The following is a 13144-nucleotide window of genomic DNA, read 5'->3' as shown; positions in this document are numbered from 1 at the left end:
AAAACCACAGTTCACAACCATCTCCTCCAGGGAAATTAGTAATCGGCAATAAATGCTGGCATTGTCAGCAATGCAAAATTAACGAACACATAAAACAAAATAAATATAAAAGGTCTGTGGAGGGATAGAGGTTGGTTAAATAGGCAAAAAAATTGGCACTTGGAAAATAATGTGAGGCCATTCACAATGGCGGAAAGACAGGAAAAGCACAATATTATTTTGTTATTGAGACAGACCTGATATGCTGTACAGAAGTGACCTCAAAATAGAAGAGGTTAGCATACAGGTACAGCAGATAATCAGGAAGGCAAATTGAATATTGCCCTTTCTGGTGAGGGAGGTGGGGTATAGAGTAGAGATGTTTTGCTGTACAGAGGATTGAAAAGGTAACATCTACAATACTGTATAGAGTTTTGGTCTCTATTCATGGTGGGATATTCAATCATTGGAGTAAGTTCAAAGAAAGCTTATAAGATTGATTCCCATGATAAAAATGTCTTGTGAGAATAGGTTAAGCGGGTAGTGAAATGTTCATTGAAAGTTAAAAGAGTGAAAGATGCAGCTGAACTTTTGTGGGCAGACGAAGACACTGAGAAAAACTGCAGGCAGGATCCAGTTCTGGATGCTCTGCTCCCACTTCTGACCCAAATTTTTCTGCAAGGGTTAAGAAAGTGACTCCCACTGTTGGGAAATCCAAGCACGACAGGGCCGTTTCAAAATGAGTTCAAAAAGACTCCATCCTGGTGGGTCCTATCAGCTTGAGGCAGCAATATGATGGTCTCATTTGTTTTATGCAAGTTCTCTCAACAGACTGAGAAGGTCTTTAAAGTAAAGCTTCTTTAAAGTCCTCCATTCATTAAACATGGAAAAAAACTGTCAGCGAAAATTGAAAATAAGTCCTCTGCTGGACTGCTTTGACAGACAGGCCATCTGATGGAGGTTAGAAAAAAAAAGATGTGGCTTATTGATGGTCATTCAGTCACAATACAGCTCTTTGTTGACATTTCCCCAAGGACTATTACTTTGTTATCATGAATTCTTGATAAAGTTTCAAAAGTAACAATTATCTCACAAGGAGCTCTGGGCTCACAATTAGATTGACAATTTAAACAGCCTATTAAAGAATTAGCTACATTTGATATGAGGTCTGAATGGAAGTGAGTTTGTAAGAGGTTAATCATAGAAACCATTTGATATTTAAAAACTCTGGGTTTCACGAATATGAATTTTACTAGTAGTTGAGTACAGAAGGGAGTGCTGTATAAAATTGTTATTTCCATATAGCTCCTGATGTTTGCCCAAGATGGATGCTGCCTAAAAAACTGTAGTGACCACAAAGGGGTGAGGGGGGAACATGGATCGGCATGGAGATGATATGGGGGTTTGTGGGGGGATGTGGGTAAATGGATGAGAGGTGACAGGGCTACACACATAGCAGCCTCTGAAATAACTGGGCTCAAGTCACAGATTATTGAGGCAGAGCATCCAAGCAGCCTCTTCTATCATCAGCGAGGATCTGCTTCCAGGGTTGGAAAACCTGATACAATTCTGACCTGCAGGAAAGATTTGGTTGAATGGGGCCCTTTAAGCTTCATGGACGGCCAAGTCAGAAATCTCTCAACTCAAGCCACCTACTGAAATGTGCAACGTTCTGAGGGCTGACAGGCATGATGTTGACAGGACATTTTGTCTCACTGTGGAATCTGGTACTGGTCCCACATATGAAAGCCAAATTTAGTTTTCCTTTTAAGTGACTTATTGAAACTGTCACTTTGTTTTAAAAAGCAGCTCAGTTCAACTCCAAAACTTCTATTCTCTTTTTCCAATTCACATAAAATGATACTGAGTATATTTTCATTCTACTGTTTATTTCCCCAAGAGTATATCAATGTTCATCTATCTACATCAAACAACATTTGCCAATTTTATGCCTTGGTTTGAAAAAAAGCACACATTCTTTAATCATCTGTACTCTTTCTCATTTAGTAAATTAAGATTGCTTCTATAACTCTTGTCTCTTTTGTATACGTAAATGGAAACAGAAATACCTATACACGCATTAGATTCTGCTGATTAATGCAAGATTAATTTATTGCTCCTGTTTCTAAGATTAAGACCATACAATCAGATGCCTCTGCTCCACTCGTCCACTGGACCAGATAGCTTCTAAAGACTCTCCCTTTACCAGCTCTGAAATCACATCTTTATTTAGTTTCAGTCCCTGGTCCACTCTAGCTCTTCTGTGTGTCCAGGGCAACCTACTGACCATCAAACCTCTCTTTCTAATCCCCTTATTAGCTAACTTGTTAATGGCTCTTTGTACAGGAACTAGCCTACTCTCTTCCAAATCCATTTAACCTGCCCATTTAACCCTGTGAACCATCCCATTCTATCTCTACTACTTTTTCCGTTCAAATATCCTGGTGAGTCAGCTTTTGTGCTCCTGAGATGCTGCTTGGCCTGCTGTGTTCATCCAGCCTCACATTTTATTATCCTGGTGAGTACAGTTGCTTTTCATATTCACTGACCTTACCCGAGGCACTACATTTGAATCCCTCAAATCTAGTTTCAACTTTTCCCATTGTACCAAAATTTCTCCTGGCAAAGATTATCTTGTTATCATATCAGTTTGGTGGCAGCCTTAGATACTATTGAGTACAGTATTCTCCTCCAATGCTTCTAAGCACCATCCAGCTGGGTGGATATCATCTGCCATGTTCTAAGCGGAGTTCTTTCATCAAATGCAATAGCTTCACATCCCATTCCTACACTGCCACCTCTGGTGTTTCCCAAGGGAATATCTATGGCTCCCTCTGATTCTTAATCTACATGCTGAATCTCAGTGACATTATCCAAAAGCACAGCATTAGTTTTTACATGAACCTTAACAACAAACAACCCTAACTCTCAGCCACTTCTCTTGATTCCTCCACTGTTGCTAAATTATCAGACGGCTTGACCAAAATTCAGTACTAAATCAATAGAAACTTCTTACTAAAAAAAAAATTGGGAAATCAATTTCTGCCACAAATTCTGTTCCCTAGGTACAAATTCTACTCTTTTTCCCTTGCAACTGCACCAGACCATTCACAAATTTGGTATCGCAGCTGAGTTGGGTTTCAAATCTCACATCAGTGCCATCAGTAGGACTGCATAATTTCAAGTGTGACCTTGCTTTGCTTATCTCCTGCCCCATCTTACCAGCTAACAAAATCCTCATCCGTGTCTTTGATACTTCTTAATTTGACAATTTTATAGAACTCCTGTTTTAGTAAGGAACATCACTGGCTGGGCCAGCATTTATTGCCCTTAAACTAAGTAGCTTGATAGGCCACTTCAGAGGGTAGTTAAGAATCAACCAAATTGTTCAGGATCTGGATTTATATGTAGGCCAAACTGGGTAAGGACAACACATTTCCCTAGGTAAAGGGCACTAGTACAGCAGATGGTTTTTTACAACAATAGCTACATTGCCATTAGCCAATGATATTTGTTGTCATTAGATTACTTATAATTTCAGATTAGCAACACATATTCTACCTTCGTCAAGTTTGACGTCACCCAAAATTCACCTGCCCATTTTCTTACTCATACTCAGTTGCTGCAGTGCGTGCTGAAACACAATGGTTTAAGAAATACCTAGATTTTTGGATGGTATAATTTCAGAATAAGTGGCCACACATTTAAGACTGAATTGAGGCAGAATTTCCTGTCAAAAAGGGTAGTGAATCTGTGGAATCCTTTAGCACAGAGGGCTGTAAAAGTTGGGTGTTTAAGAATATTCAAGGCTGAGACAGACAGGCGTTTTATCAGTAAGGGAATCAAAGGTTATTCGGAAAAGGCAGGAAAGTGGAGTTGAGGATTACCAGATCAATACTGAACAATGGAAGCAGACTTAATGGGCTGAATGGCCAACTTGTGCTCCTACGTCTTATAATCTTATTTTAAATTCTCATGCTGGTTTTTAAAATCTCTCCATGTCCTCGCCCTTCCTCATGTCTAATTTTCTGTAGCCCTCAACCCTCCCAGATATCTGTGCTGCTCTAATTCTGACCATAGCCTTCTCCAATTCTGAGTGCTGCAAACAATTTAGGAAAAAGAAATTGAGCAGCAAAAAGACTCTCTCTCACTCTGAATGCTAGAATTCCAATCACCCTCAATAAACATCAGGATTATGGAATCTTAACAAATCAGTAAAAGTAAGGATCGTGAATGTGACTGTTCATTTGCCAACATCAACACTATTGGTAACCTCTTTTGCGATAGACAGCTGTTCAACTATCCACTCTTCACAAACAATGCATAGTTTGATCAATTTTTTTCCTTAACTTTTTTCTTTCTGGATTTCTCATTTCTATTCTGTAGGTCTGCACGTTGTGTTACTAATTTGTCTGGCATCCTTTTGTTAAATCAAGAAAGCCTGATTAAATTGGCTTCTTTTAAAACAGAAGTTTAGTGGCATCTTGAGCCAAGGCATCTACAAGGGAAGGGATCTTTTTCAAATTGACATTGTATCCAGTGGAGAAATGGTTGAATAAAGAAGGGGATCCAGTTCATCTTTCCTCACCTGGGAGATTAAAAAGTTTGGAATATCCTGTATGTAACCATAATGAAATAGGGAGGCTTGACTGGGGTCTGGATATAACAGATGGTTGTGACATGGTGAAAAGCTCACCAGAAGGGTGAGAGTTCAGGTCTTCCCACAGAGGTTGAAACTGAAAAAAATCTACATTATTACATCACTGAAGTATCAACCAAGTGTTCCACTTTTGGAGGTGGCAGCTTTCATATGAGGCTGTAAACCACGTTGGATGGACATAAGTGGTCCTATGACACTATTCTGAAATAACAGCAGGGAGTTATCCACTGCGCTTTTGGTCTACGTTCATCTCATAATGAACATCACTCAAACAACATTAACTCCTCATTATCTCATTGCCCGGTGATGGCAGTTTTCTGAATGCAAATTGACTGTTGCTTTTCTTTACACTCCAACAGCGATTGCACTTCTACAAGTACTCATTTGGCAGTAAGTCACTTTGGAACATCCTGAAGTTTTGAAAGGTACTGTAGAAAAGCAAGGTTTTTTTTATTGCTTCACCAATGCAGATTTTTTACTCAGCTGATCCTGATGACTTTAAGAGTCAACCATGTAGTCTGGATTGGAGTCAGGTGCAGCACACAGAGTGGTAGGGCATCTTGAGATAAACAGTATACAAACACAAATCTTTCTTCCTTTCTAGTGAAGGAGAATTATTCGACTTAAAATACGCTCACTAGAAATCCTGTCATTATTAGGAGACAAAAATTCTGCTTCAATCTTAAATATTACATTGAAACATACATTTAAACTAATTCAGAACCCGGTCAGTCTAAGAAAGAAGATTTCTAAAGACTATACGTTGATGCTTATTATCATGATGTCCAGTTTTTGTGTTTCTTTGGGAGAAAGACTATGTTTAGTTAACATATTATCAAATATAATGAAATGCTCCTGGGTTTTTCAGACAACCAATCAATAAGTTAAATTACTCAAATGCACTTTAACACAATCCCAAGTATATAAATTCTTAATTGAAATCCAATACTCAAGCTGAATACTCTGAATAAAATTTGTTTAAAAGCTAATGAAGCACTTTAGAACTCATTCATCCACATATATTAACACACACAATCAAAATACAAATGACTTCAAATAGTTTTGTGGCACAGAAAGAAACTGAAAACTAGACATTTAAATTATAAGTCATAACACAACGGTTGCAGCCAAAGCAATTTTAAAGAGGAAGTCTTCATTTAATTAGTCCCTGTAACAATCAAATCCTGACAAAATAAACTATTCTCTTATCTTAGTCATGGCAGAAGCAAATCATTCGAAATTGCGTCAATAGGAAAGCCACAAAAGCACCTTTGCAATCTTCAAAAAAGGATACGATTTGTCCAATTGCAGACATTTCATCCAGTCTGCATTTGCTGGACTATTTTCATGAGGTTTCCACTTGTATAATACTATGTTTCCACAATCCAAACCCACTGCAAGAATGTAGCTATTAGAGAGAAACAAAAACTACATTTCTAACAGGAAATTATGAGTTCTAATTGACATCAAATAGAATAATAACATCTGACATTCAAGTTGGTTATGTTTCTAAACTTCAAAAGATCAAAATGCTTGTCAACATGGTGCTGAGCTGTAAACTTGCATATACATCATACAGAACCAGAACCAGAAGTTATTTCTAGCTGAAATCTGGACTAGATTAAGTTGAAGTATGGTCTTTTCCAGATGGATTCATTCTTCTAGAACACTGTGGAATGATCTTGCTATGAAATGTGAACACAAAGTAGTTCTTAGAACATAGTATGCCTGAGTGAGAAGGAGAATGAAACCTGTCATGACCGGCATACCAGCTATCTTATAGTGTGATTTCCATTATTTTTTTCTTGCAGACAGCTACACTTCCAATGTGGGGCAATGATGGCAACACTGGCTGCAGAATAATTACCCATAACATTATTTTTCTAGCATGTGCCAGGTTAAGAATGCAACTAATATACCTAATAGCTGAGAGTTCTTTGTGCATTATGCGTACAAATAACTTAGCAAGTGATAGAATGAAGTTGCTTTATAAATACTAATTAGGTGCAGTGTGGGAAATGGAAAAAATGTGTAAGCAAGGGTCTTAAATTGAACTCTCATGCAAAAGGACAAAATGAAACGGGTAAATGTTATTTCAATAAGCTCTTGTACACTAAGATTTGTAAAAGAAAGACTTGGATGGGGGAAGTAAAAATAATCATCTTCATTCCTTGGTATCCAAAAAGGTCATTTATGTCCAAAATAAACTTTCTGCGAAACAGTAAGAACTGCAGATGCAGGAGTCAGAGATAACAGTGTGGAGCTGGAAGAACACAGCAGGCCAGGCAGCAAAAAAGAGCAAGAGAGTCGATGTTTCAGGCCGGGACGCTTCAAAATGTCAACTTTCCTGCTCCTTTACGCTGCCTGGCCTGCTGTGCTCCTCCAGCTCCACGCTGAGTTATCTCTATAATTGTACATTTTACTTTTATCATTGCTGATCTAATAATTTAATGCAGAATATAATCATATCAACTTTCCAACCTACCTTTCATCTAGACTTGTAACAGGGCTGAAGCTGACAGCTGTGGCTGCATCTCCTACATCCAGAACTGAGGAACATGGCCTGATAACACACTGGCTGCTTCCTTCAGTTCTTCCAGCTGAAGACACATTACCCCAAACAATGAGCTGTTATACGGATAGGGTCAGAGGGAAAACAAACTGCTTAATACAAAGGCCAGGACACAACATTTAAATCAAAATTATCAATTTGAATGAGGAAAAATTAAGACTTGAGGAATTCAAACATTAGAAAAGTCAAAGGCCAGGAAAAGAACTGATACATGTAAAACATGCAGAAGTTATCTAATATAGTATTCAGAAATGTTGTCTTCACTACAATTCATTGTTATGCAATTCAATTTCTAAAATAGTTATATTCATGAATGAAACACAGGAACATGGATGTGAGTTTGCTCGCTGAGCTGGAAGGTTAGTTTTCAGATGTTTCGTCACCATTCTAGGTAACATCATCAGTGAGCCTCTGACGAAGCGCTGATGTTATGTCCCGCTTTCTATTTATCTGGTTAGGTTTCCTTGGGTTGGTGATGTCACTTCTTGTTCTTTTTCTCAGAGGATGGTAGATTGGCTCCAAATCAATGTGTTTGTTGATGGAGTTCCGGTTGGAATGCCATGCTTCTAGGAATTCTCGTGCGTGTCTCTGTTTGGCTTGTCCTAGGATGGATGTGTTGTCCCACTCGAAGTGGTGTCCTTCCTCATCTGTAAGGATAGTAGTGATAGTGGGTCATGTCGTTTTGTGGCTAGTTGATGTTCATGTGGCTACCTTTCTGCCTGTTTATCCAATGTAGTGTTTGCCACAGTTCTTACAAGGTTTTTTTTTGTTTTACTTTATTTGGTTTGGTTTTTTTTTATTTTTTACAAAATACCTTGCAAGAACTGTGACAAACACTACATTGGACAAACAGGCAGAAAGCTAGCCATATGAACATCAACTAGCCACAAAACGACATGACCCACTATCACTAGTATCCTTACATACAGATGAGGAAGGACACCACTTCGAGTGGGACAACACATCCATCCTAGGACAAGCCAAACAGAGACACGCACGAGAATTCCTAGAAGCATGGCATTCCAACCGGAACTTCATCAACAAACACATTGATTTGGAGCCAATCTACCATCCTCTGAGAAAAAGAACAGGAAATGACCTCACCAACCCAAGGAAACCTAAACAGATAAATAGAAAGCGGGACATAACACCAGCGCTTCATTGGAGGCTCACTGACGATGTTACCTAGAATGGTGACAAAACGTCTGAAAACTAACCTTCCAGCTCAGTGAGCAAACTCACATCCAAAACCTCAACCTGAGCTACAAATCTTCTCAAAACACGCTAACACAGGAACATATAGGAATAAAAGCTTTGATTGACACTAAGGCTCCCAGAGTTCACAGTTTATTATCTATAAACTCTCAACTATCAGTAATCAACATTTGTACTCAAGTTCTATTAATAATTCACTTCAAGAAAAGGTGGTGGGACAGCACTGTTAATAACAGATGAAATGAGGACAGTTGAGAGAGATGATCTAGGCTCTGATAATGTAGAGGTAAAAAACAAGAGAAAGAAGACATTTATACGAATAGTGTACAGACCACCAAACAGTAGCCTCTATACTGTAGGAAAGGGTATAAATCAACAAATAATAAGGGCATGTAAAAAGAGGACTAAAAGTAATTATGGGTAACTTTAACTATCACATTGACTGGATTAGTCAAGTCGCAGGTGGCGTTGCGGGGCTGAGCCTGGGGTTTGTCCACTCCTGACGGCTTTGTGTTTCTTTTTTACTTTCGTTATTTTTACTTTTGCTCTATTTCTACTTTTTCCTTTTTTCTTCATTTACTTTTAAAGCCTGGAGACCGCAAGCGATGGAGGAGGCCTCCAGCAGCAACAACACCAGGACAAGTGGGACACAGCTCCACCCCAGTTCAGGGTGTCCCGGAAATCAACGAATAGTCCCGAGCTGACTTGCCCAGCCTGGACTTGTAGGCTGGGCCAAGGCTCCAGGTCTGCAGCTAGGTCCTGGTACCTGAAGGAGCATCATGGAAAGGAATAGATGGCAGATAAACAGCTTCATCTGAAAGAGTGTCGGGTGGGGAACTGGAGGTATGTAACCCATGCATCCAGCTCAGACACGGCAATCATGGGAGTGGCAATGACAGAGGCCGGTAACTGAGACGCCAGAGCCTGTTACACAGACCTAGCAGCAACTGGAGGAGCAGTGGAGGAGGAACAAGAAGAGGAGTGAATGATGAACTCTACTGCAGTAAAATCGTGCATTATATTCAGAGTTTCAAGATGGCATTGGAGCATGATGACACTTTGTGTTCAAAACACAAAAGAACATTCTTTGCTCGCTGAGCTGGAAGGTTAGTTTTCAGACGTTTCGTCACCATTCTAGGTAACATCATCAGTGAGTTGCAAACGAAGCTGCATTAGAACATTATTCCAACGAGCCACCACATACTGCAGCACAGAGGAACTATGAAGAACAGAAGAAAATCACCTATACAGCGTATTCAAAAAGAACGGGTACTCAATGAACACAGTCCGCCGATTTCTCAGCAACAAACCAAAAGAAACAGACAAAACGGGCCCAGAAACCATAACCACTCTCCTCTACAACATCAAAGACATTTCCGAAATGACTGCCAGACTAGTCGGACCTCTTGGCATCAGGGTAGCCCACAAACCCACCGACACACTAAAACAGCAGCTAATGAACTTAAAAGACCCTATACAGACAACAAGCAAAACGAAAGTCATCTACAAAATACCTTGCAAAAACTGTGACAAACACTATATTGGACAAACTGGCAGAAAGCTAGCCACCAGGATACATGAACATCAACTAGCCACAAAATGACATGACCCACTATCACTAGTATCCTTGCATACAGATGAGGAAGGATACCACTTCAATTGGGACAACACATCCATCCTAGGACAAGCCAAACAGAGACACGTACAAGAATTCCTAGAGGCATGGCATTCCAACCGGAACTCCATCAACAAACACATTGGCTCCAAATCAATCTACCATCCTCTGAGAAAAAGAACAGGAGATGACATCACCAACCCAAGGAAACCTAAACAGATAAATAGAAAGCAGGACATAACACCAGTGCTTCACTGGAGGCTCACTGATGTTGTTACCTAGAATGGTGACAAATTGTCTGGGAACGAACCTTCCAGGTCAGTGAACCAGCTTACATCCGGAACAAAATAAAGACTCACTCTTTTGTGGACCGAGAAGAGGAGAGCGTAACTGTGTTGGAGTTGGAAGGAAGACGTCGGGTTGGCTGTGCATCCTTGCAACTGGTGGATCTTAATGCTGGCTTCTGCCTAACGCTGGTTCAGGGGAGCAGCCAACCTGCAACGATGGCTGTGGCAAGTGCTAGTGCCCTGGGTCAGGAACACCATCCGCGTTTCTGTGAAGAAGGTGGATGAAGGTGCACCTGTGGACCACACCTTCTTTGTGAAGAGTGTCCTATTGGACTGTTGTGGGTTTGTTGCTGCAGACATTTACTGCCTGCAGGATTTCCCTGGAGGAGGTTTCTACGATGTAACCGTCAGAAGCGCCAAAGTTTGCGAGCACTTCCTGGAGGTTTTCAAGGAAAAAGGAGGTGAGGGCCCCCTCTCTGTCCTGACTGCCGTCCCGCTGTTCGTGATGCCGGTGCAGAGGAGCTGTATGGTCACTGTACACATGTACAACCCGCATGTGCCAGCAGCTGATGTCCTGACCTTCCTTGGAAGGTACGTGAAAGTGGAAGGAGACCCCCCAAAACATAAGGGACCCTTTTGGGATCGGGGCAAGTAAGAGGCAGGTCAGGGTGACGCTGAGGACTGGCGCGGACGGGAACATCATACACCCACCGTCCAGCTTCACGATCGGCGGGAGCAAGGGCTACCTGACCTATGCAGGGCAACCCAAAGTCTGCCATGCCCGTGGTAGGTCAGGTCACGTGGCGGCCGACTGCAGAGCCACCATCTGCAGGAACTGCAGGGAGGAGGTACGCCTTGTAAAGGATTGCCCAAAGGAAAAAAGCTGCAACCTTTGCGGGGAAGCGGGCCACATCTATAGGGCATGCCCGCGGCGGGGGACCACCTACGCCCAGGTCGCCGGCAGGGGCAATGCGGGGCAAGCTCCCCCAGAGGGGAGGAAGGCACCATGCCCCTGCAAGGATTCCCCTAGTGTGCACGAGGGCCAGGTCGTGCAGGAGGGACCAGCCCCGCAGGAAAGACCTGAGGCCAGCAAAGCACCTCTGCAGGCTCCGCTCCCCCCCCCGACAACCTGGAGTTGATGGAGGAGGCGACAGGTGACCCAGGGGAGCAGACAACAGTCCGGAAGGCGAGGAGGAAGGCGCGCCGGAGGGCCCCAGCTCCGCAACCATCAGGCGGGAAGAGGCAGCTACAGGGGGGCTATAAGAGCTCCTCTGACGAGGGGGATTCGGAGGAAGCCCACCCAAAGCAGAAGCTGAAGACTTCCACTGAAAAGGAAAGCAGCACCACGCTTCCAGGGGACGGGAGGTGTCCTGAGGTTCCCTCCGACACCCAGCTACGCGCCCCTGGGGCCCTGGAGGGCCCCCTGGAACCTGCAGGCAGGAAGCAGGAAACAACGTGCCCCCAACCTGACCCAGAGCCGGATTCTCCTGCCTCCGTACCCCCAACGGGGGGATGCCACCCAGAAGGCAGCACGGACAGTTTCCTGAGCCCGGAGGGCGTCCAGCAGTTCGCCCGGGCAATGGGCATGAAGGGACAGATGGAGGGACTGGACCTTGAACTCGGGGAGGGTACTGCGGTCACTGCCCACAATGGGGGTACGAGTTGCGAGCGTTAATGTGCGCAGCGTCAAGTCCACCGCAATATGTGTGTCCACGTTGGCCTACCTGACCACCGTCAAGGCAGACCTCCTGTTTCTGGAGTGCGGGATACCGCACCTCAGCAGGTATGGAAAATGGTCGGGCGCCTGGACCTGTGGGCCTTCGATCTCATCGGGGGGTAACAACTGTCGCTCCTCGGGCCTGGCTATTCTGCTGCGGGGGCGCAGCTTCACCATCTCTCAAGTTCAGGAGGTGGTGGTGGGGGGGGGGCGCCTCCTAGTGGCTGATGTCACCTACAGGAACGCTCCCCTGAGGCTGACCAACGTGTACGCCCAGCGGTACGGAGTGAGCAGTTGGCCGTCCTGCAGCGGCTTCCCCCCCTGCTGGCTATGTCCAGGCCGGTCATCCTAGGCAGAGACTTCAACTGCATCATCGATTCAGATGGAAGATCCGGCGTGGGGGCAGTCAACTGGATGTCACGTCCAGATTCCTGATGGGCACGGTGAAGGACGCCAAGCTGCTCAACGTCTTCAGCACCCCTGCAAACGGAGCGCAGCGGTGATACATCTGGTCATGGCCAGACGGGTCTATCCGCTCAAGGATAGACTTCCTGTTTGTGTCACGGGCATTCTCAGTCAGGTCCACCGGCGTCGAGCCGGTGTTCTTCTGATCACTGCCTCCTGCTGGCCGACTGTCACTTACAGGACGACCAGCAGGCCGGCAAAGGGACGTGGAAGCTCAACACGACTCTGTTGACCCCAGAGAACGTCGATGAGCTTAAGAGGGAGTACGCCGGTTGGAGAACTGTGAAACGCCTCTTTGAGTCTCCGTGCGACTGGTGGGAGACGGTGAAGGAGAACATCAAGAGGTTCTTTGTCCTCAAGGGTGTTCGGAAGGCGAGAGAGAGGCGGGGAAAGCTGTCGCAACTCCAGGAAAGGATGCAGAACCTGCTCCTTCTGCAGTCGATGGGGGGTCGATGTCATGGAGGTCCTCCGTGAGGTGAGGGGCCAGCAAGCCTCGCTCTTTGTCGTGGAGGCCTCCAGGATAATCTTCCGGTCCAGGGTCCACTCCGTAGAGCAGGATGAGACTTGCTTGCGTTTCTTCTTTCAGAAGGTGCACAAAGAGAGCTCTGTGCTTAGCCGGCTGAAGGAGGACGAT

At 43.8% G+C, this 13144-nt stretch overlaps 1 protein-coding gene across 3 annotated transcripts in view; it reads right to left on the bottom strand.

The window, feature by feature from the left end:
* elp2 (elongator acetyltransferase complex subunit 2) overlaps positions 1-13144 on the bottom strand; it is a 131014-nt gene that overhangs the window by 2722 nt on the left and 115148 nt on the right. For all 3 annotated transcript variants that reach the window (XM_048558230.2, XM_048558239.2, XM_048558248.2), the window contains 2 exons: positions 7125-7267; positions 5934-6047 (listed from right to left, as the gene is read on the bottom strand). In XM_048558230.2, the coding sequence (XP_048414187.2) occupies positions 5934-6047; positions 7125-7267 (257 nt within the window). The remainder of the gene's footprint in view (positions 1-5933; positions 6048-7124; positions 7268-13144) is intronic.

This window comes from Stegostoma tigrinum, chromosome 2 (genome assembly GCF_030684315.1).
Source record: "Stegostoma tigrinum isolate sSteTig4 chromosome 2, sSteTig4.hap1, whole genome shotgun sequence".
Classification (NCBI taxonomy): domain Eukaryota; kingdom Metazoa; phylum Chordata; class Chondrichthyes; order Orectolobiformes; family Stegostomatidae; genus Stegostoma; species Stegostoma tigrinum.
The sequence above is the reverse complement of the archived record's forward strand: the minus strand, read 5'-3'. Positions and strand labels throughout refer to the sequence as shown.